Genomic DNA, 24568 nt, shown 5'->3' with positions numbered 1-24568 from the left:
TAAACATCTGGAAGTGAGGGCCATTCTTACAACCACCTCTGCTCATGTTTGTTTTCATTGACTTGTAATTATGCCCAGCTTGGGTATGGACTGACACTGCAAGCCCAATCACCACTCCTCCCAATGGTTTAGAATCTGAGAATCTTTCTCTAAAGGAAGTTTTAATGGGATCCTGGGGTCCCCCACTCAATATTCTAGCTCTAATTGTCCTCACCCAATATCCTTGATTGGGTGTAAATAAGTGTAGACTTCATGAAAGACATGCTCCCTCACATTTTGGAAGCAAATATAACCAAATGCAAAGATTTTAGGACTTTTCCTATGCCCATCTCCTTCTCCTGAATAGGCAATTGAAGAATATGGTTGACTAACCTATATCAAAGGTTAGATTACACTAAATAGGATGAAACAATCCCAAATATGTCTCAAATGTTCTTGAGCCTCCATGTACAGTTTTTACTTTGGGGGTGGGCTGGAGTGGTTGGTAAAGGATTAAGAGCCTAATCCTGTGGACAGCTCCGTGCCGTGGACCACAGTCACAAACATGTCATAAGGCACATTTGCAGGGCTCACCACCGGGCTCCCACTGGAGCTAGCCCAACGCTGGCTGGTGCTGGGCTAGCGCCAGGTGGTGGGCCAAGTTCCGCAGCTCAATAGTCTCCCAGACCACCAGGCTGCAGAACGGGAGGTGGGGGTGTGGACGGGGGCATGGGGGAGGCGTTCTGGGGAGGGGGATGCTGGTGGGGGCAGGCGGGAGGCGTGCCAGGGGGTGGGCGGGAAGTGTGTCAGAGGGAAGGAGAGAGGCGGATCTGCAGAGCTGTGCTCTGCAGGATCCAGGGCGCTTGTGCAGGGCTGCACGCCCTACACAAGCACCTTTACTTTAGCGCCGATCTTTTGGTCGCTGCTAAAGAGAGTAGCCCCACTGTGGGGCTGCTTACCTTACGCGGGGGAAGGGGACGAATGTCCCCTTCTCCCGAGGAGCCTCCCGCGGTAGTGCAGGAGGCGCAGGATTCAGCGGGAGCCGCCGAGCTTGGGCGCTGCGGGCAGCTCAGAATTGGGCTGCCCACCTCCTCCTTTTCCGTTCTTGGGCCTATTTGTATGTTGAGGGCTGAAATAGTGCCAATACAGGTATATCATAAAATCCTCATTCCACATCAGGAGATGATACAGCTTTACTAAAACCAACATTTCCCTAAAAGTAACCCGTTTAAAAGAAGAGGCCACCTGGTAAAACTGCTGGTATGACCAGGCTGTGGTTATCAAAGTTCTTGTTAGGAATGAACAGTTTGACTAGTCATTAGGTGTCTACATTGGGATTAGTTACTGATTACACAGGTTATTCAAATAAAATCATGGTGTTTCAATGACGTAATTATCCATATTATTTATTCTGCATGGATAATTGAAAACAAGAGTTTTCAAAGCATTGGTATGTGTAGCTTAGTCATTTTATAAATCTGAGAACAGATGGAAAAGTTGACCTAATTCTTTTCACTATTTTGTTTATTGCTTTGGGCATGAGCCAAGAGTGAAATATTACATGAGACAGTTCTGTGAATATCAACTTCAGTGCCCAGTGGATCCAAGCCCTCTGGGTGATCCAAAAATATATGAACTCGGATCCTTGCTATACCATCCTGACTGTGAGATTTGGGTCTGGCTTTGACATCAAATCATTTATGTTTAGCTCCTTCCATGCGAGCACATGTAGACTGCATTTTACAAAATTGGATTTACTGGGACATGTCTTTGACAAAGCTTAATATAATATTCCTTCTGGTTCTAAGAGTAAATACTTCTTTAGCATTACTGGAATGGAAAGTGAAGGGATCTCTTTGTGGCATCTGCTGAATATTACTCTTCGAATAGCACATCTGCTTAAATGCTTCAGGGATCTGGGTGTATTTGCACACACCTCAAAAACAGACTCGTAGAAATCTCTGTACGTCTGCAAAAGACAACACAAAACTATTTTATGGCCAATATATCTCGCCTATGCATGTGAAATGTCTGGAAGAAAAAGGTCACCACCACCTTGGTGTTCAGTGCAGTATTTTATTTCTAATCCATCTTCGTTTCATAGCCTATAAGTGAGAGACGCCAACCAACCTAACCTTCCAGTTCACTTGAGGTCAGGAGAACAAGTGAAGAGTGCTGTTCTTTTCACATACATCTGATGTAATTTAATGTCTGAACTTGCTAGAGTTTGACAAGTAAAAACGAGATTCCGATATATTGTACTTTTTAAATGCTCTGATCCATTCTGAGAATACAAAATAACTTTTTCAAGAACTGTTCTAAAGTTCGGTTTTTACTTTTCTAACTTATGGTGCAATCCAGACAGAGCTAAGCATTTTGGAAATTCATTGACTACAACTGTAGGAAACAATGACGTGCTTTACTCTTTCTTACTGAAACCCATTAGACTTAAAAGTAGAGGGCAGCCCAACCCTAACTAGCACTGGAACAGCCAGGCCACAGTGATCTGCAATGTATCCAGCACAGGTTAGGTGCAGACTGGAAGTCACCTGGGGTAAGGTGATATTTTTTCACCTTATTTATCAGCAGCCTCTTTGAATTGCACCCTCAGTTGTTCTTTTAGGGTGGATACAAACATAATAACTTGTTTTTTTAGCAATTTCCTTGAGCTTTTCAATTTGAAACATTGCTGCAGTGACAGTGGGGGAAATGGCTTTGTGACTGTCACAACTCCTACCTAGTCTATCAATACAGTGCACAGTCAACCATTGAGCGGGAAAGGTAGTGGCTTTACCATTATCACAACAGCCAGCCAAACAACATTCTACATGGCCAGAGTCTGCTGAAAACAGGAAAAATTGTTTGCTCCTGACTGCAATTGTTTGGCTGTATGTTCAGCCAAAAGGGGGGAGTATAAGTCCACAGTGTACTCAGCTATCAAGCTACATAGGTCTGAATGCACCCTTTTTTTTCTAGGAAGCAATTTTAGGATTGCAAATAGCCTACAGTTCCCATCATAATTCTGAAAAAAATAAGCATTTCTTTGCCATCACTAATCTTCTCTTGAATATTCATTTTAACATAAGCATTGACTGATGGCCCAATCCTATGCCTGCCTACTCAGAAGTAAGTCCCATTAGAATCAATGAAGCTTACTCCCAGGTAAGCAGGGATAGGATTGGGCTGTCAAACACTAAAATAGATTTTACCATTGTGCTTCATAATCATCACACCAGACATACTTAAAGGTTTACCTGAAAGACATCGTCAGGTATAGCAGTTCTCCACTTTGCTGTGGACTTGATGTGTTCATAGGAATTCACAATGATTTCAACTGCTCTGGGATATGAGTAACAGGCCTGCAAAACCTGTGAACAGAAACATACACAATCTTCTGGGATTTCATTGTTCTCCAGAAACTATGTTCTATTTAAAGTTTTGTTCACTAATGCATTGACACCTTCCCTGCTCCAACACTGGGTGTAGCTTTTTAACATGTCAACTGACATTGCATGCAGTATAGGCAACAGTGTCTCTTATAAGAACCAAAATCTCTGTTGCTTTCAACTCTTTTATTGGAAATAATTAAATGTAACTTCATGCTATTATATGTGACATCTTTCTGTTTTTGCTGTGACTAAGGGCGCAATCGTAACCTGTGCTGGAAACAGGAAGGCCAGTGGGCCTGTGCTGAATTCAGTTTAAGCCTGGGGCTGGTTGAGGCTCAGCCAAGGCAAGGGGAAACTTTCCACCTTACCCTAGGGAGAGCCACAGCAGCCCCAATGGGACTACTCAGATCTGCACCACCTGATGAGGTGGCACAAATCCAGGCACCCTGGGACTGCACTGGGCCGCCCAGGAACAGGGTTAGGATCCAGCATAACTGCCAGATCCTGGCCCTGCCTCCCACTCCCCACCCACCCCCGCGATTGCCTGCAGCCCACCCTCCCCCGCCCCCAAATGCCTTCCTTCTGTCTCCTTCCCACCCCTCCAGACCTCCGTGCCAGCCAAGCTTTCCCCAGGGCCTGCATCAGTGCACGGAGCCTGGCACATGGAGGTGCACCAGCCTATCTCTCCTTATGTCAGCGCAAAAGTGCTTTACGGCACTTTCGCGATGATGATAGACCAGCGCAAGGGACTTGCACTCAGGATTGAACCCTGTGGGCACAATCCTCACTTGCACTGGAACAAGCAGGCCAACTGGTCTGTGCTATATCCAGTGCAAGATAGGGGGCAACTGGAGCACAACTCGGAGAAAGAGGATATTCATCCCCTTACCTCATGTTGCATGTCTGCCACCCCTATGGGGCTACTGAGATCTGTACCAGTGAAATCGCTGGTGGATATCTGAGCAGCCTGGTGTAACACCAGACTGGCCAGGAGGGGTGTTAGAATATGGCCTAAGTTGCCAATGCCGATCCCATTCCCTCCCAAGCCCAGTCCATCCACCAGTCTGCCCTCCCCCTGCCCAAAAATGCCCCCGTTCCACCCTCCTGTCACCCTCTCCAACTTCCTGTACTGGCCTGCCTTGGCTGGCACAAACTCACCTCAGTGGAGTCCAGATTTGGCACAGGGAGGCTGGTGTACATCCTCCTGCTGGCTGCCTGACTCCCAAGGTGGCATGAACATGCTTTACAACATGCTTTACAACATGTTCACAATACCCAGAAGGCGGTACAAGAGATTTGAGCTGGCTCAAAGGTGAGTTTGGATTGCTCTGCCAGGTTGCAATCCTATGCATGCTTATCTGGGAGTAAGCCCTATTACAATGGAACTTACTTCTGTGTAGACATGTATAGCACTGGGTTTAATGCAGTTACCCCTCAGCAAAGTGGTGCTCTTCTTACATTCATCAGGTGGAGAATCAATGTCCACCCACTGTATCTTTTCCAGTGCTGCTTTGCTGGTGTTTCGTCTGCATCTATTTAGATTGTGAGCCTACTCTTTTTAAACTTAAGGATTTTGGTGGGGGAACTTGAAATTTTACTGACTTCTCATAGGAAAAACCATTTGTACAACCTTTGTTCGTTACTAGTATGGACGTAGCCTAGTAGTGCCTAAAGGACAACAAAGAAGGCACTAGATAAGTTTCCCTAGGAAGGGAATTGCAGAGATGGAAAGATGGAAAGACCCAACAGAAAAGTCCCTTTCTCTAGTAGACAAGCATCTCATTCCTGCCAGTAATAAAACCCGGAAATGATTTTATTTCTCTTTCTCGTTTACCTTCTTGTTCACTGTTGGCTATTCTTATATCTATTATTTTCTCCTGCTAAGCCCTCTGCCCCATCTCAGACTCTGCTTCGATCCTGATCTGAGGCCCTTCATTATGTTTCGATCCATAGCTCCATTCAGAGCGTGCTATGCACTTTATATAACTCCTGTTATACTGTGTTTAATGCTAATATTGGCCCTGATTTTTGCCCTCAGCTCAGCACGGGAATCTCACTATCATTATTTTTTAAAAAATTCTATTCTGCTGTTCTCGTATGATTTGGGGCAGCTTAGAAATAAAAATCATCCTAAGGTAAATACAAAATGTCAGTAAAATACAACAAGAAAACAAAAACTGGCAACAAGAAAATCAAAATCAGGTGACAGGGAGGGAGAGAGAGGGAGAGAGAGAGCAGGACCTGCAGGTAACAGAAATCCAACTGCACCTGTAGGCAGATTCAGAGCTGATTTAAAAAAACAAAACAAAAAACCTATCAGAAAGAGAGGCAGTAAAGAGGCTTGCCACATCCCCTGAGGCAGAACCTACAAGAAGATATCTCCTCAGAAGATCTTACAGAACCAACAGTCCCTGAGATATGTTGGTCCTGAACTGTTAAAAGTCATAAGCAGCACCTTGAATCACACCCAGACACTTGTTGCCAGCGAAGGCAGCTGCATTAACAACAATGTGATCATATCTTCAGCCTGCTGCAGCATTTTGTATCAGCCAATGTTTCCAGGACGTCTTCATGGGCTTTCAGTTTCAATGGTGCAGATTCAAGTAGCCCCATAGGGGTAGCTGGAGCGTTACTGGGGGTAAGAGGGAAAATATTCCCTTACCCCGAGTTGCCCTTCAGCCATCTCCTAAGCTGCACTAGATCCAGCACAGGCCACTCGGCCTGCCTGGCATGGGTAAGCATGGTGTGACCGGGACAGGAACGAGCACAGCTGGTACACCAGTTTAAGCTGAGTGAAAGCACTTTGGGCCACAGCCAACCTCTGCAAATCCAGTTTAAGGCTGGGTTCAAGAGAATTCCCAAAAGACACTTGCTCACACTTGGGTTTTACAAGAACCTGACAGCGAAAACCTTATGAGAACTTGCAAGGGCATTTTGCAAAAATGATGAGTATCAACAAGAATTGACATTATGAAATCAGCTCCCTGATCTGAATAGCACTGGTTCAAATATTTTTTGAAAGGCAGAAGAGAGCCAACTTCTGCCATGGCATTCTCCAGCAATACACAAAACACACGCAAATGTACCAAGCTTGGACAGCTAGCGCATATAGTAGCTAGCAACTATGCTACAAAACAGAACTTTCCTGATCAGATCTGCCATGACCTTGCTAGTTCCCCTAAGGCAGGGGTTGCCAAACCCCGGCCCTGGGGCCACTTGCGGCCCTCAAGGCCTCTCAATGCGGCCCTCAGGGAGCCCCCAGTCTCCAATGAGCCTCTCGCCCTCTGGAGATTTGTTGGAGCCCACATTGGCCCGACGCAACTGCTCTCAGTGTGAGGGCGACTGTTTGACCTCTTGTGTGAGCTGTGGGATGAGGGCTCCCTCCACTGCCTGTTGTTTCACATCTGTGACGCAGTAGTGGCAGCAAAGGAAAGGCCAGCTTTCCTTTGTGCAAGGCCTTTTATAGACCTTGAGCTATTGGAAGACCTTCATTCATTCATATAAGTTCATCTTTAATATATTCATTTATGTAAACTTATGTAAATTTGTTCAAATTTTAAATGTAAATTAATTCTTTTTTTCCCCCAGCCCCCGACACATTGTCAGAGAGATAATGCGGCCCTCTTGCCAAAAACTTTGGACACCCCTGAGGCAAGCTCCATTCCAGCCTCAGGCCCCTCTCCCACCCACAGCACAAAAATAATAGTACTCACCTTACAGAGCTGTTGCAAGGCTTGCAACACAATGTGTGCAACATGCTTTGAACACTCAAAAGTGCTATACAAATGCTAAGTATTATTGTTTGACTGTTTCACCTTATGGAATTGTGGAGGATATATCCTGGCAGCTCCATGGTTGAGAAGCAGCTGGAAACATGTATCAGGCTGGGCACTGGGTCGTACAGCTGTCACTTTCAGGACATATTGTAAAGGAGCACATCCATTGTCATCCATAAGGTTGGCTTCTGCTCCTGCGTCAAGCAGCATGTCCAACAAGACATGGTCACAATTCCAGGCAGCCTTGTGGAGTGGAGTTCGGAAATCTTCATCACGGGAGTTGACATCTGCTTTATTGTCAAGCAACATCCGACAGATCAGGTGGTGATCTGTGCTATAGGTCTGTTCCTTCCCATTCAGAGCCCAGTAGACTGCACAAGCCAGTGGGGTTTCTATGTGGGCATTTGCAGAATCAACCACAGCTCCCTGTTCGACATAGAAGGCCACCATTTCAGGGATACCGTAACGGGCGACTGTGTGGAGGGGAGTGTCTTCATTTTGGTTGTTTGTCTTTATATTCACGTCTGCACCTGTTGAGGAGGAAAGTAAAAAGAGGAAGTTGGAAAGATGCAACTCAAGTAAAACACATGTATGTGCTGAGGCCCATTAAAGAGCTAACCTTGCAAACTAGTTCCCTCCACCCCAGGTAGGTGTTTGGGTGGAGTGAATGTAATTTTTTTTAAATTTAAACATGCCCTCACTTTAGTACCAGGAGGCAGTAGCGTAGCTAGAGGGGGTTCAAGGCACTAAGTTTGCAGGTACCGCACGGTGCAAACGGCCCCTCCCCTTCTGAGCCATTCTGAGCCACTAGAGCAGGGGTGTCCAAAGTTTTTGGCAGGAGGGCCACATCATCTGTGTTGACACTGTGTCGGGGGGCTGGGGGAATAAGAATTAATTTACATTTAAAATTTGAATACATTTACATAAATTAATATACTAGAGGTGGAACTTATATGAATGAATGAAGGTCTTGCAATAGCTCAAGGCCTATAAAAGGCCTTGAACAAAGCAAGTCTGGCCTTTCCTTTGCTGCTGCAGCATCACAGGCGTGAAACAGCAAGCAGTGGAGGGAGCCCTCATCCCACAGCTCAAGTGAGCGGTCGAACAGTTGGCCATCATGCTGAGAGCAGTTGCGTCAGGCCAGCATGGGCTCCAGCAAGTCTCCAGAGGGCCAGAAGCTCATTGGAGACTGGAATCTCCCTGACGGCCACATTGGGAGTCCTCAAGGGCCGCAAGTGGCCCCAGGGCCGGGGTTTGGGCACCCCTGCACTAGAGCAAAACAGAGGTGTATGTCCAATATGGCTCTGAAAGAGAGGGGGAGGGGCCACTTGCATGGCATGAGGCACCTGCAAAACGTAGTGCTTTGCACCCCCTTGAGCTACACTACTGCCAAAAGGCACTAAACTATCACTATGAGAGAAATGCTATATGTACAGTGCTTAGGGAACTACACAGAATGCAGGTCTGAAATCCCAAGTTTGTTCTCCTGGCCTGTAAAAATCTACTACAACAGAGAGGATAGCGAGGTTAGAATGCTTCAGCTTGACATGCTGAATTTCCTAATGTCGTTTTTTGATTAGAGGAGCATTAAATCATGCACCATAAGGCCTTTAGCACAGCCCCCTAGCCCCCATACCCTATTATAATGAAGCATAAATACATGTAACTGATATAATTGCAGCTTCTTCCCATTTATCCCAGTCTCTCTTTCCTTCCCCTTCCTTGGTTTGTTTCTAGATTGCAAACTTCTTGAGGCAGGGAGCTAGCCTCTCACTCTCACATGTAAAGTGTCATGCAGAAAGATGGGGCTAGCAGTAGTAGTTGCATTTTAATCCCACCCTGCCTCCAAGGAGCTTATAGTTGCATACAAGGCTTTCCTTCCCCATTTTTATCCTTATAATATTCCTGTGAAGTATTAGGTCAAGCAATAGCACCTCTCCTAGTGTCATTTGATGAGCTTCATGGCTGAGTGAGAAAGATCTGAACACAGGACTCCTTGCACCGAGTGCAACACACCAGCTGTCATGCTGGTTCTGAATAAATAAATGACACTTTGCTTGCATTCTCAAACAGTGCAATCCAAAGAGCTCAACTAGACATTGCTGTTAACCACAACCATCTTTCTGAATGTCCGGGTCTCAATGTTACTTTTAATAGCAACCACATGCAACCATTAACGGACAAATGGCTCCTTGCAAACAAACAGATTCATGGCGGCGCAAGCTTTGATGGGCCAGAGCCTGTTTCATCCCGTGCATCTTACCAGAATGAATACCTGTTCAGTGCATTAGTATTTAAGGGACCACCAGATTCATTGTTATTTTTTTTCAGACTAGCACAGCTTCCCTTATTTTAGTACATGACAATCAGCCATTCTGTGGCATATGCTCAGTAAAGCACCATGTGTGCAGTTATCCTACATGATGGTGGGCTGCGTGTTATTTCCTGCACAAAAGCAGAAATTGTTTTGAAGCAACCTTCAAGGGCTCAGTTCCTCATCCCTTTATACAACAACTCCATCTAGTGGACAATTGGTACACCTACAGTTCCCTGAAAAAAATGAGCATATATCCCTCAGTGGCACATTAATTTTGCCTGAAACTTGGAATTGTACTTGAAATGAGGAGCTATTGCTTTTACTGTGCACCATAAGAAAAATATTAAACAATCTATTTTTTTTTGTCATTGCACCAATAATTTCAATGTCCTAAACCTCCATGTATGTAGACCAGAGATTCTCAAACTGTGGGTAGGACCCACTGGTTTTTGGTGGGTTGCCAAAGGGTGATAGAAAGATCAGATACCTAATTGCGTCAAACCTTAAGGCAAATGAAAAATCAGATACTGTAGCTGCCAATTACCCTGCAAAGAGCTCAGCTCCTGCAGTTTGCAACTATATGTAAATACAGAGAGATAGTTTGTGGGTCTTTTTTCCTGGTTATTAATAAATAAATAAAAATATTTGACATCTCCTTTATTTAAAGTCTGGTAAACCTAGGTGAGTGCCAACAGAGCACTGTTTTAAAAAGTGGGCCCTCGTGTTAAAACGTTTGGGAACCACTGATGTAGACAATACTGGGAATTTGAAAGGTCTTTGGTCCTCACCTGTCTAAAGGTTGGGAGAAAAAAGATTGGAAAAACCTTTTGGGTTCACTCCCAAGAAAGAGGCATTTTGCCACCATAGTGCTTGCACTCACAGTTTCCTGTTTAGACTACTGTAATGCAACATGGGACTTCCCTTGAAGGTTATTCAGAAGGTGCAGTTGTACCAGGACAGCGAGTCTAGCAGTCTTGAGAGTTAGCAACAGGGGATATATTGCTCTATTTGATTTTCATTGGTTACCTATTTGCTTCTGAGCTAAATTCAGCATGCTAGTATTTACCTTTTAAGAAATGGTTTTTAAAACTACGTTTTTCAGGGAGCTTCACCATGGTAAGCAAGCGACCCCCTCCCCTTCCTCTTTGAATGCTTCTGTTGTGCTCCCACCCTGCCTGGAATGGTTCCAAAGGGGAGGGGAGGAGGAGGAGCCTATTGCACGCCACAGTGAGGCTCCCTGCAAAACTTAGTGCCTTACAGCCCCTCTAGCTACACCACTGCATTGTTGGTTCACACCAGCTCCCTTGTTATCCCTATCTGCTATGTAGATAGGTGGCAGAATAGTTGCAGATTCAACACTCAGTTTAAACATGCTCTACAACAAAAGCCAGCCAGATCTACAGAGAACTCTGGCTCAGAAACTGGGAGGTTCTGGAGGCTGCATTATTTTCCAAGCCTCCACTCTGCTATCTTTGCAGAGGGCCCCTGTCACTCCCTTTTTGGACTTTGAGCCAGGAGGAACTCTGTGCACTCGTGGCCATGGAGCCCTGCATCAAGCATCGCAACTGTGACAGATGACTTTGTGAGTGCCACTTTGTGAGTCCACTAGTGGCACAAATGCCATGGATTGGCCAACCAGCCTTATGGTTTGCTGGGCAATGGGGAGGAAGTAGCATCTGCAGCATTCCATCCTCCTCCCCAGGAACTATCCCGGATGCTACCCCTGCAATGTCACACTGAGGGTTAGGGTATCTAGGAATTTTTAAACAACTGCAAAGAGGGAGGACGGACTGTGGCAGCTGCTGCAATCCTCGCCCTAACCCCACATGGCCCAGTAAATCACAGGACACTCACCAAACAATGCACAGGGGAGCTGTGACCATAGGAGGCAGAGCTTTCCTGCCCAATTTCTGGGCAAACAGGGTAGGAGTAGCTAGCATGTGTTGGAGAGTCCCCAAAAGGTTAGTGCCAAACCTGGGATGGAGCCAACCCTGCTCTGACTTATTTTGTTCCCCCCCCCAAAGATCAAATAACAGTCTTAAAAGGTGCTCTGTATTTAAAAGGTGTCTATTAAGTCTCCCTTCCATTTCCCTTGCTACTCAAGAGACTTTTTAAGAAATCTCTTCTTGTGGAAGTTCATGGTTGGCTTTAGGATGAATATTTGCTCTATACACATAAAGGGTTCTCTTTCCTGAAACTGGGTCACTTGGAATGTGTCATTCCTTGTACATTCAGCTTACGCTGCATTTTGCAAGACTCCCTTGGACTTTGCTGTGATTCCTCTTGGTAGCAATCTAAGTCCTGCTGTCAACTTTATTAGCTTCATGGGGAATAAAAATGACACTATTAATTTACCCTTCTGCCAGTCGTAATAAAATGCATCTTTCAGCAGGAAGGAACGTATGTTAACAACAAATGTTGCCAGAGTATAAGAATTAATAATTTTTTTAACCACTAGGCCATCTTCCTCTCCATCTCATGCTCCTCATACCACAAAAAGCTTAATTTTAAAATTATTGATATTGAATTTATTTCATATACCTTTGGGGTGTTTTAAAGTTGGTTTAAGCTCTAGGCATGTATTAAATCTTATATTTCCCAGGGACTGGTAGATCAGGACACCAGAATTTAGACATTTCATTTACTCGATTCTGTCAATGAATAAACGTCATCCCAATGAGCAACGTATTTCAAGCCTGCAAAACCTCTGCTAAAAGGCTCTAACCAGTGTCTTTTAACATTAAACATAAATATATTAATTTGAATCCAACATCCCTGGAAAGCTGTTGCCAGGCAGAAGAGATGAAACATAAAATGTCACAGCAGAAAGGCGCTTTGGAGGTCATCTGGTCCAACCTCTTGCTCAGTGCAGGAAATTGATAGAGCATCCCTGGCAGGAGACCCAGAGCATCACTAGAGTTTGCATCACCTCTAGATTATCTCCCTTGCACCCCTCCAAGCTAGGTGAGCTAGGAAGAGAGGCGTCACTATGGTTTACATCACCCGGTACAAGACCTCATTGCATCACCCCGATGATGAACCTCCTCCCATACCAGACCAAACAGAATAAACTACAATGTCATATGCACAGCCTAAGTACAATAGTATCACTAGGACTGGTGTGACCCCAACTGACATGATTTAGGGCGCAATCCAAACCTGCGCTGGAGCAGGCAAGCCAGGAGGCTTGCGCTGCATCCAACGCAGGTTCGTTGGCTGCAGCGGCTCAGCCAGGGGCAAGGGGAAAATAAACTCTGTACCCCCTGGTAAGATTCCTCTCATAGGAATCTTTCTTCTGCATGACAGCCTTTCAGATGCTTGGAAACATCTATCATTTTTCCCCTTGGCCTTCTCTTCTCTGGGATAAATGTACCAAGCTCTTTTAGCTGATCCTCATAGGATGTGGTTTCTAGGCCTCTCACCATCTCTGTTGACCTTCTCTGAATCCATTCCAGTTTATTGATGTCCTTAAATTGTGGCACACAAAACTGGGTTCAGTATTTGCTAGACAGACCAAGGGTTTCATTTGGTATAAAACAGCTTCTCATGTTCATCTTAGATTGAAACCAAACATGAAGGACTGTACCATTGTATATGGAAGGCCGTACCATTTTGTACTGCAGGTCAAGCACTGTAGGACATGGATTATTAGAAGGTACTCCTATGTGGATCGTCCCTGCATTGTGAAACTAGCTTATCAAGGGAATAGCAACACTAAATCCTCCCAGGCATTCTAATTTTCCATGCACAACGGCATGTTTTTTCCCAGCTCAGGGAGCTTTCAAACCTGCAATTCTCACTTCTGGAGAGAAGCTGGAGCGATAATATGCAGATTGTCTGTAACTGAACTTACCTTTCCAGATTAACTGCTGGGCACAAGGCATAGACAGCTTTGTGCTACAAAAATGCAGTGGGGCAAGACCACTCAGAGAATAGCAGTTAAGTTTGGCTCCATGATTGCAAAGTATCTTGACACAATCGAGATTGGCAATTTCACAGGCAATGTGGATGGCCGCTTTACCATTGGGTCTGCAGTTGATTGCTGCTTTGTGCTTCAGCAGAACTCTGAGGCTCTCCAGGTGACCATACAGGACAGATAAATGTAAGCCAGTCGCCCAAGAACGTTGCAATTTATAACTAGGAAGCCAATACCCTGTTTAAAAACAAAGAAGCAAGATGAAGTTGAAAAAAGTCACTCCTGACTAGTGATCAACAATGGTGTAGTGGTGTTTTGAAGAACAGATGATCATCATGGCAGACCCAGCTAAAACTATACAACAGCACTGAACTTTTCTTAATTAGTGTGCTTTCTTATACATAGTCCTACCTTGAAGCTTGTTATACTTGATTTAGGGCGCAGTCCTAACCAACTTTCCAGTACTGGCATAGTTGTGCCAGTGGAGCACGTGCTGCATCCCGCAGTTGGGGGGCAGTCATGGAGGCCTCCTCAAGGTAGGGCAATGTTTGTTCACTTACCTCAGAGTTGCATTACCATTATGTTACTGGTTCTGTTCTGGGCCCAATTCAAGGTGCTAGTTTTGACTTTTAAAGCCCTTTACAGCTCGGGTCCGGAATATCTGAGGGACCGCCTCCGTCCTTACAATCCTGCCTGGGCTCTTAGATCATCTGGGGGGGGGGGTTCCTTTTGACTGTGCCACCAGCAAGAGATGTGAGAGCGGCGGCAGCCAGGAAGAGGGCCTTCTCAGTGGTGGCCCCCGAACTTTGGAATACCCTCCCCTTAGAATTGAGAACTGCTCCCTCTTTGCTAACATTTCGGCGTGGACTGAAGACCTTTTTATTTCAAAAAGCTTTTAATTGTTGACAGACTGGCTGGCTTTCTTGCTTTTTTATATGAGAATCCACGGGGTTTGTTTTCAGATTTTTAATTATTTGTAAATTGTTTTAATTATTGTTTTTAATGTTGTATTTTTAATTGCTGTAAGCTGCCTTGTGTGCCCTTTGGGCATAAAGGCGGGATATAAATTAATAATAATAATAATAATAATAATAATAATAATAATAATAATAATGTTAGTGCTGGAAAATTGGTTAGGGTTGCGGCCATCTATCACATGCTAGCCTCAGCATACTCCAAAGGAAGTCCCACTGTATTCAGCAAGACATACTCCCAGGTAAATTTGCACAGGGTTGTTGCCTTAATGCAGTGGTCCCTAACCTTTACCCAAAGGTAAAGGAACCACTGAGTTATTGAAGGGCTGTTACAGGAGGAGGCAACTTGGCAATGACGGCACTTCTGAGTTCACGCCGCAGGCACCTAAGTAAAAGAAGGGGCTTTGGGACTTACCCATCTGTAGCAGTGGCAAGAACCTGGGGTTTGCAGCTTCTCCTACCATCACTGCAGACAGGTAAGTTCTGAAACTCCCTTTTTTACTTAGGCAGTGGTGACAACAGAGTGAACACAGAAGTGCCCCTGTTGTCACTGCCGCCACTCCCCTTAAGGGAAAAACATTGTTTTCCACTGCCCTGGGAGGTTGCGACCCTCAGTTTGGGAAACACCACCTTAATGTAACATGAGCTACATACTTAGCTCTTGTTCAGGATTGTCTTCAGGCAATCCTTGGGAAAGACAATGGTCCTAGACATTAACATTCCCCTAAGCAAATTTCTCAGTTTGCCTTGTGCTGAGTCTGATGGTTCTTCTCAGCTAAGATCCATTAAAAACGATTCCAGAGGCAGAACCTGAGAGTTCCTGCTGATGAAGTAATTGCTTCTGCTGTAGGAGACATCCTGGAGCTATATCCCCTTCACTCCTCCTTGACAGTGGCACCACTAAGGGGCCGCACCGGGTGACACGTATGGGGGGGGTGACACAACTACTTGCCAAAATTTTTTTAAATCTTGGTACTTTCTACCATCATGTTCTATATCAATTGATGTATAATTTCAGGCAGAATGCAATGAAACAAACCATGCTGAAATATCTCAATTCTACCAAAAGTTTTAGCCAAAAAACCAGCAATGGTACATCACCACAGCCACTGCCTGGGGTGTTGCCCTGCTCACTGCATGGGAGGAGGTCTATCCTAAGGGTGACATGCTGGCCTCCTGCACTGGGTTATACAAACCCTAGTGATGCCACTAGTTGACAGCAACTGTTACCCTGCACATGCCCAATCTTGTCTGATCTTGGAAGCTAAGCAGGGTCAGGCCTGGTTAGTACTTGGATGGGAGACCGCCTGGGAATACCGGGTGCTGTAGGCTTATACCATAGTCTTTCGAGACTGAAGGTTGCCAACCTATATGACGCCACTGCTTGACTACACCCTGACCCTGGTCATAATGAAAGTTGATCGTTTGCTAACTTCTGTCATTGAAGTGGAAGAAAAAAATACATACAATAAGACTCCTGAACTCAAAAAGAGATTACTTCACTGAGGTGCCTGCCCTGAGTGGGCTTTCAGTTATTTACCATCTAGACTTGTACCCTGCCACGCTTGCAGAACTTACAGTGATTTACAAACACACCTGCTCCCAAATCAATCATTGGACAAGGTAAGTTATATCTCATGAGGAATAAAATGTGGACAAGCAAGTGGCAAGACATGCCATGATGAGGCACTTTTCATCCTTCCCCCCCCCCACCCCCGTAGCAGATAGGCCTGGGATTTGGAAGCGCTTTCCTATGAAACATGATATAGTTGTTTTGTTATGTTGCAAAGTTGAGACATTTTACCTCGGGGACCTTGGAAAGTTGGCAGTTCAGCAGGGGGGACTGTAAACATCACCGTGCACCTACAAATGAGTGTACATGCGGCTTTGGATCACAGCCAGGAGGCCTAGTCCCTTTTGCAGTGTTGATGACTTGCAACTTGCTGTGTGTGACTCACATGTTCTTAAGAGAATGCTACATAATCCATACGGAAGTGCTGCCTCCCCCTCCAGAATTTATTCTTGAATGAAGCTATTTTAAATACAGCCTGAAGCATTATATTGTGCTAATACTCAGACCAAAGCTGGGAAAGGAAACGGAGTCTAGGGTTAGGCAGGTGCACAAGGAACTGGCCTTTGGGGATAGCCGGCAAGTAACTATTCCATTTAGTCATGCTTCAAATTATACATATGTTCCTTCATAGACAGACAGGCTGAAAAAATATGATATATATAGAGGGTTAAACTTCCAGCATATCTGGACATTGCCTGCATTAAAAGCATCTACAAAACATTTTCCTCCCCAAACTCCCAGAGATACATTTGATCCAAAGACAACATAAGATCTACATTTGGGGAGGGTCCTTCTTTTTATGTCCATGGTGCCCTACTCTTTCTTTATTCTTGCCATTTTCTTTTGTTCCCTGGTCTGTACAGAAGCAACTCTGGACTAAGCTTCTAATCAACAAGAAGTGATTATTCAAACTTTGAATAATGCAATAAATCTTTCCCACCTGCAATGGTAAAGTACAAATTGCTTCCCAAGTTGAAATGGTGGGATAGATTTTTTTTTTTACCTTGTTTGTAGGATGCCAAGAGCAGGTTCTCATCTTCCACTTCAAACACGGTGTCCACGTCTATTTGCTTTTGGATCAAAAACTCCTCTAGAGTTCTGTAGTCATTTGATTGCAGAGCATCCAAAAAAGCTTTTTTTATTTGCTTGGCAGTTGCAGCCCGGGTCATGGTTTCTCCCATGCTTTCCATTTGGGGTTATATCACACTTGTTGATAGTTTATAGTCTACATAAAGCGATGGTCTAATTTCTTTAACGTGCATTAGCCCACAAACCAAAGATAATTTTAACACTGAAGTAATGCTGATCTCTGCTTGTTCTATTTATATAAAGGAAATTTCAGCCACTCACTACACTCTTAATTCTGTCAAAGGGAGCCCAGGCAGATCTACAATGCTGGAATAAAGAAATATTCACTACGGCTTAGTTCATACTATCAACCATTAAAACTTTATCCAGTGCAAATACGTCAAGATTAACTTGCAAGGCACTTAAGGCTGCAATCCTATGTACACTTTCCTGAGAGTAAGCCCCATTGGAAAAAAATGGTGCTCTTCTGAATAGCGAATCATAGGATTGTGCTATAGGGCTGGCATTGTTTCTCTATGTAATTTCCTGGACAAATGTAATTTTCCTGATGGAAAACCTTCCCACTTCTCTACATTGACTAGAAGTTTTCCCTTTTTATATCATATTTTTACCTCTGCTCCACCTAAGCTCTGATGTTCCTCAGATTCTGGAGAGTAGCAAGCTGGTTGTAGTAGAAGCTGCTCTCTGTCTCTTTGTCTCACCATCAAAGCTGAGCAATTTTCTTGAATAAGCAAGTACTGCAATGTCTGTGCTTGCTAGAAAGTCAGGTAATAAGAACATTTGTCTTGACTGGAAAGGGTGACCTTCCTGCACAGTGTTTTGCCATACCTGGGGTTGGCCAAAGTCCTCCTGGAGCCTGTGTCAAATGCTGTTCTGCTTACCTGGTGATGTGCTAGCTTTCGCTCCTCCTGCTTCCTAACCTGGAAAGCAAAGAGGGGATGGAGTGGAAGTATAGAGGAGTGGAGAGGAGTGAACTAGCCCCTCCTCCTTCTCCAATCGAGAGAACAGTGGGTGGACAAAAGTGGGCACCTCCTGCCAACCTGCTGCTTTGAGGTGACCTCCTCAGTCTGCCTCGTGAATGGGCCAAACAGTGCATAAGGCATGCTCACCTGTTGTCCATTTCCTACACAGAGGCCAAACAATATCTTGGAAAAATAGTTATTTAAATTTCTCCTGAATACATCCAACAATGATGAACATAGGACACTCCTGGTGAGAGCAGACCATTGGTTCATGCAAGCCAGCATAGTTGACACTGACAACCTTCTGCATTCAAAGCATATCCATACCATTAAGTTAGTACCTCTCTTGCGCCTGAGGACAGGATGAAAAATCTGCACACTGCTTCATATGAGATCTTCACATATCACACATTTCAAGCTAAGTAAGTGTGTGAACAAAAATGCAAAACAAGGTATATAGCATATCAGAAGGCTTTTAAAATTTTATTTTTCAATTAGTTACTGGGATTTCCGTCTGCTTTTTCTTGCAAGTGTGGTAGAAAGAGATGGGATAGTATACCAGCTAAAAGCGTAACCCTTTGTGCTGGGAGGTTCCAAGTTCTAATCTCACATCTGCTATGAATTCCTTAGCAAGTCATTATCCTTTCACACTCAGATCCTCCTCTTTATAAAGATTACTTATATACTGTATGAGTATAGCTAAGAAGTGCTATAAGCTGTCCATGTTATGGCATTGTTATTGCTGCATTGTTATTGCTGCACTGTTATTACAGCACATGGAATATACAGAAAGGTGTAGGGATGAGATAAGTAAGAGCAAAAAGAAACGTCTGGTATTATTATACAGAAGCCAGCTGTACACATGGTACTAGGCTCTATTTTAACATGTTGAGGAAATCAACTAGTGCCTGCCTAATTTGGAAGACCAGGTTTTTAAATAGCTGTAAATACAGGCAAAAACCCTTACACTTGTGGCATTCTGGTTGGAATAATTGGAATTGTCAGAATAAGTCAGAGGAATTTGAATAGAGGTCTTAGTCGGCAGAGACAGCAATGCAATGGAAGCATAGAACTTTTGAGCAGGGCCAGGCTATTCCACTGATAAAGGTGTCTTCTTGGCAACAAAGCTGTTGACTTGGTAGGCTGCTTGGCCAACCAAGATAGTAAATAAGTTTTGGGGCCATTTGCTTTGCTTGAAACATGCTAGAACTTTGCTTATGCTCAGATGCTAAGGCCAGGGCAAGTTTTGTGGCCTCAGGGGGGCTACAGAACTTTATTGAAAGTCATTTCCATTTTTTTTTTACAATACATATCCATCAAAACTCCTCTTCCCTCCACCATGTACAGATAAGAAACTGCACAGGAGGAAAGCATAAAATTCGCATAATGCTGCAGACAGAGGACCTTGGCTTTTATTCATAGACTATTAAAAGGTCAATCATTATAATGTCATGAGGAAGAGTGCTCATATTGTGTAACTCCACCATGGATTCCATAACTTGGTCGCACTACATGACAGAACCCAGAACTAGCATTCCTAAATAAGAAAGTATCCTAGTACTTGAGGGGGAAAGGCTATGCTCTAAGGCAGGAGCGTCAAACATAAGGTCCGGGGGCTGGATGCAGCCCACAGAAGCTTTTTATCTGGCCCTCAGGCTCTCATCTGCTGAGCAGTACTGAGGTGTCACTGCTGAAAGGGTGGCCCACATGAGAACTGGGCTCTCCCACATTTTGAAATATGGTCAGGATTTGTGTATTTTCTCTTCTGTCATTTGCAGCTAATAAGTTCCTAAGTGAGAAAAAGTGCTTATTTCTGGTTATGACCTGTTTAATGACATCACTTCCTGCCTAATGACATCACTTTCGGCCCTCAGCAGGCATCATGAATGCTATTCAGCCTGCTCTATGAAATGAGTTTGACACCCCTGCTCTAAGGCAGCACTCCTACATACACTTACCTAGGAGTAAGTTCCATTGAACTCAGTGGGATTTCTGAGTAGACATGCATAGGATTGGGCTGTAAGAAAAATGACATGATGAATACTGACATTTTGTTTTAGCCAGTGCTATATCCATTAGACGCAGAGGATTTTCTTCACTCAGACAGTGCAAGAGTAAACTCAAAGGCATTTAAACAGGTATTTAAACTGGAATTACTTTCCAAGTTTGTGTTTACTGCTGTCTTGTATTTGATGAATATGTGAATTGATTTTCTTTGTTTTAGGACAAAATGCTATAAATCAAAACCAAATCTAGATTTTTAATCATAGTTGCTGGAAGATATTGTATTTTTCTGGCTTTTATTTTTTTCTGACTTGGGTTTTCTTTTGATTTTCAAAATGCCTCCATAAGGACCTGCTTCTTCTTCTTGCTTACGTGTCTTCTTGATCTATACCTCAGACTGCTTTCTGGGCAGGGGGAAATGTTATTTTAGACATGGTTGCCATAGTGATGAACCACTTCATTTTCAGGGTCTTCTTTGGAAATACAAATACGTCATTTTCCTCCTTGCCTTGATGGTTTTACAGGATGAAAAGATTTCACCTCCTTTATTCTTAGTCATCGAGCATATTTCAGGGACAGAGTTGGAGTTGAGCAGCACAATGAATAAATGATCCACTATCCATGAATTTGAAGTCATGCAACTTCTTGCAATCAGAACTGAATTAGTCCATTATAAATAATCAACCAGAGACAACAGAAGATACCGACAGCCCAGTCCTATCCCCCACCATTGACAATGATGCGCTAATGGAGCACAAGCTGCATTTAATGGCGGAAGGGCAAACCAGGGTTAAAGTCATTTTACGTACCTTTGAGTAGAACTCCTGGCAGCTGATCGGTCCTCTCTGATCCATGCCAGCTACATTTCTGGTGAAAGTCCATGGAGAGAAAGGGGGCAGGGTAGGCTGAAAAATGGGGAGTAGGTTCCTGGCCAAGTTACTCCACCAGGTTCTACCCCCCTCCAACATGCTCCCTGCTTTTCCCCCTCCCCACCCTGTAACCCCCCTCCCACCCACAATGCATTCCTACAGACAGTACAGGGTCAGTACATTACAAGGGTCAGCACATTCCAGTCTCCACAGTGGTAAATGGCCTGGCAGCAGCACAACTGGGCCTTTTACAACCGTGTATTAGGAGATACACTGTTGTAAAAGGCCCATAGGATTGGGCTGGGAATATCCCAATCCAAGAGATACACATGACTCTATCAGACATCAGGACATCAGCAGATATACATTGGCATCCTATGCAAGGGACACCGAGGCTGCAATCCTAACCAACTTTCCAACCCTGACATAAGGGCAATGCGACTCCGAGGTAAGGGAACAAACATTGCCTTGCCTTGAAGAAGCCTCCATGACTGCCCCCCAACTGCAGGATACAACACATGCTCCTCTGGCACAGCTATGCCAGTACTGGAAAGTTGGTTAGGATTGCGCCCTGAGTTTCTTCATGTTGTTGTGGCCCACACCAGTTGCCACTGCTTCTAGCAGCTTGCAAATCTTTTGTATGTCGGTTTATCAAATCTCTATTGTGGCAGTTAAAATGCTTTTAGGATAACTAACCTTTTCCTAAAATTATAGGTGGCTGTTTTAGTTTGAAGAAAAAATCCACAATTCAAATAAGATCATGCCTTTATTAGGACTCACTGAGAAGCAAGAAATTTCAAGCAACAAGCTTTCAAGTTCCATCAAACTCTTTACCATGGATCTCCCATGTCATGCCTGTTTCAGTCTTACCAAAGCTGTGGAGCAATAGCTGCAGACTTAACGCCCAATCCTATCCAATTTCCAGTGCTGATGCAGCCATGCCTGTGTCATGCGCTGCTTCCTGTGGTGGGGAGACAGTCTCAGAGGCCTCCTCAGGGTAAAGGAACATTTGTTCCCTTATCTTGAGGCTGCATTGAGGCTACCTCAGCACTGGAAAGTTGGATAGGATTGGGCCCTTACTGTGTGGAAAAATCAAGGAAGAGGGCACGGAGGTTTTTGAATTATGGATTAGTAATAAGGTGCAATCAGTCATGCCCAGTTACCTTGTTCAATATAGGCTTTTGATTAAGAATCAAAACTCAGGGAAGACAGTCAAGCAAGATAATGTAAATAGCAAAGAAGGATGTAAGGCAGCTCTGTTTTGTAAAGAGATGGGCAGCCCAACCCTAAGCTGCACTGGTGCAGCCAGGACGTATGGCCTGCACTGCACCCAACACAACTTAGGAGCAGGCTGGAAGTCTCCTCAGAGTAAGAAGATATACTTCCCCCTTACACTGAGTAAAGCCCCAGAGCCACCCCAAAGGTCTTCTCGGATCTGCGCCAGCCATATCACTGGCGCAAATCTGAGAAGGCCGGTCACAGTGTAGGGCTGCCTGAACAGAGAAGGGGGTTTGGATCAAGCATGCACTGCTGCTGCTGACCCCACCCTCTTTTGGGCCCAATTCTCCCCCACACACACCCAAAAATACCCTCTTCTAAACCACTGCCAAACAATTAGCAGCCTGAAACATCAGGGAAAAAAGCAACTGCATCTTGTGTTCGTGAAGTCGGTTTTCTTCTTTTTATCACAAGTAATTTGTTTGTACCTGAATCAGTCAATATGCCTTTGGTTTTGCTTTCCCTGGTTTTCTGTTTGCCATTGTTTCTTACAAGCCAGAATTACTTTTTGTACGTGACAATACACAGACTCAAGGATCAGCAGCGAAGGACACAAGCTGGCATTGACGAGAACAGCTGAGAACAGCAGGCAGAGCTGGGCCAATAAACACACCCTGCACAGCCAATAAACTCACCCTGTTAGGATTCAGATTGGTCAGGCTGGGTGTCACTGAAATACAAGTGCACCATTGAAGCAGTCTGCCCTCCAACAGGATCACCTGCTACAACACTGCCTGCCAAGCTGCAGACAGGCACATATTTGGATTCTCAACCCAACAATATCTGTGAATTGTCAAGGCAGGAAACAAACAAATTTGCTGATAACAAATTTAAACATAGTTGTTGTTTTTTTAAAGCCAGAGGCCCATATTTCTTTCCAGTTGCAAAATGCTTTCCTGCATAAAAAGACCTTGCATTGTTGTTTTTTTTGAAAGTTTCTCAAGTATGAACATTTTCCAACTTCTGCATTGAGAAAGTTCCAAAGTTGAAAAGCTGTCATCTGGGAGTATCACTCCCGGGGGGGCGTGGCATACTGGGAAGCAATCAGTCTCCCTCTCCATTTTGCAGACCAGATATGGCCATTCCTTAGAACAGCCATTTTCAACCACTGTGCCGTGGCACACTGGTGTGCCGCGAGTGGTCCACAGGCGTGCCACAGGAATTTGGAGGAAGGTTATTTATTCATAGGGCCAATGGGAGATGTGAGCCCCCACTGGCAGCATGGTGTGCCTTGTCAAAAACCTGGTGGTGTGCCTTGACCATTTTAGTGCCTTGTCAGTGTGCAGTGTGAGATGAAAAAGTCTGAAAATCACTGCCTTAGAAGCATCAGGTTAGCTCACTCAATCTACATACATTCGATAAACTTCGACCCCAGTCCTATCTAACATTCCAACACCAGTGCAACCACAATGTGACCCCAGGGTAAGGGAGCAGTGACTCATAATTTAGTACAGGGACAAACATGTCTTTGTGTAACTTCCATCTGAAGCAGACAGACACAGACACAGACACACACACACAGAGAGAGAGAGAGAGAGAGAGAGCTATTTGTTTGGGAATTGGACTTTAACCTAGAGGACCCAAAAAAATCCCCCCTCAGTCATGAAGCTTCCTGGGTGACCTTGGGCCAGTCTCTATCTCTCAGCCTAACCGGTATAAAACTGTGAAAAACAAACAAATAAATTCACATTTATATACTGCCCTTCTTCCAATGAGCACAGGGCAGTGTACATGTTTCCTTCTGTCCTGTTGTCTTCACAACAACCCTGTGAGGTAGGTGACACTGGGGGATAGTGACTGGCCCAAGGAAGTCTCCTGTGCTATGGAGGTCTTTCACCCAAAATAAATGCAAGGAGGGAAGGAGTAAGAGGCTGACTGAGAAAGGGATGGTCGAGGACCACCTGGAACATTGGCTTCACTCCCTCTGTTGAGATGCTAGTTTTGCACTGCTGTTCTAAGCACACCAACCCATGGCCCTTCCCTCTCCACCAATTCCTCTCTTGCTTTCAGTGCAAGAAAGAGTTCAAGCAAGCCTGCCTCTGAGCATGAACGCTGCAAGCACCTGCTGTGGTGGGTTCAAGCGCACAGCGATCTGTAACGAGGCTCCCCAGCTTCTGAAGGGGATGACCTTGGGCCAGTCGCCACCTCTCGGACTGGCCTACCTCACAGGGCTGTTAGGAGGGTAAAATGGGAGGGGGGAATAAATGATTCCCTTGGGGCTGGAGGGGGCATTTTTGGACCGGGGGGCACTGCTGTCTCAGCCCCCGTCTCCTGCTCTTCCTCGTGTGCGATTGTTTGAATCACAGGTGGCGCTTGGAGCGTTTTGCCTGCACTCACTTCAGCTCATCTGGGCGGGCGCTGCCTCCCTGCGACGTCCTCTCCGCCCAGCGCTCCTCCGCCTGAACCTTCCCAGCTCTGGCAGGGAAGAGGCACCAGGGCGGC

At 44.8% G+C, this 24568-nt stretch overlaps 1 protein-coding gene and 1 pseudogene across 2 annotated transcripts; one reads left to right on the top strand and one right to left on the bottom strand.

The window, feature by feature from the left end:
• Positions 1 to 1095: 1095 nt before the first annotated feature.
• Positions 1096 to 17114, bottom strand: ASB4 (ankyrin repeat and SOCS box containing 4). 2 transcript variants are annotated; one of them, XM_066628551.1, is made up of 5 exons: positions 16928 to 17114; positions 13315 to 13614; positions 7184 to 7674; positions 3234 to 3347; positions 1096 to 1948 (listed from the first exon to the last, which is right to left on the bottom strand). In XM_066628551.1, exons 1-5 carry the CDS (start codon positions 17112 to 17114, stop codon positions 1760 to 1762), a joined length of 1281 nt encoding a protein of 426 aa, XP_066484648.1. In that variant the 3' UTR covers positions 1096 to 1759. The 2 variants fall into 2 exon arrangements, with proteins under 2 accessions (XP_066484648.1, XP_066484649.1); XM_066628552.1 differs by having other exon boundaries at positions 13483 to 13614; positions 16928 to 17105.
• LOC136654725 (5S ribosomal RNA) lies at positions 15564 to 15683 on the top strand (annotated as a pseudogene).
• Positions 17115 to 24568: the final 7454 nt, after the last annotated feature.

The sequence above is a fragment of the Tiliqua scincoides genome, chromosome 5 (assembly GCF_035046505.1).
Source record: "Tiliqua scincoides isolate rTilSci1 chromosome 5, rTilSci1.hap2, whole genome shotgun sequence".
In the NCBI taxonomy this organism is placed as follows: Eukaryota; Metazoa; Chordata; class Lepidosauria; order Squamata; family Scincidae; genus Tiliqua; species Tiliqua scincoides.
The sequence above is the reverse complement of the archived record's forward strand: the minus strand, read 5'-3'. Positions and strand labels throughout refer to the sequence as shown.

Bases quoted from the DNA above. Each gene is read 5' to 3' on its own strand.
- ASB4 (XM_066628551.1), bottom strand. From the start codon at position 17,114: ATGGAAAGCATGGGAGAAACCATGACCCGGGCTGCAACTGCCAAGCAA. The intron at 3,348-7,183 runs GTGAAACAGTCA...TTCTGTTCACAG, and splicing joins ATCCTCCACAATTCCATAAG to GTTTTGCAGGCCTGTTACTC. The intron at 1,949-3,233 runs GTAAACCTTTAA...TGTCTTTTGCAG, and splicing joins TACCTGACGATGTCTTTCAG to ACGTACAGAGATTTCTACGA.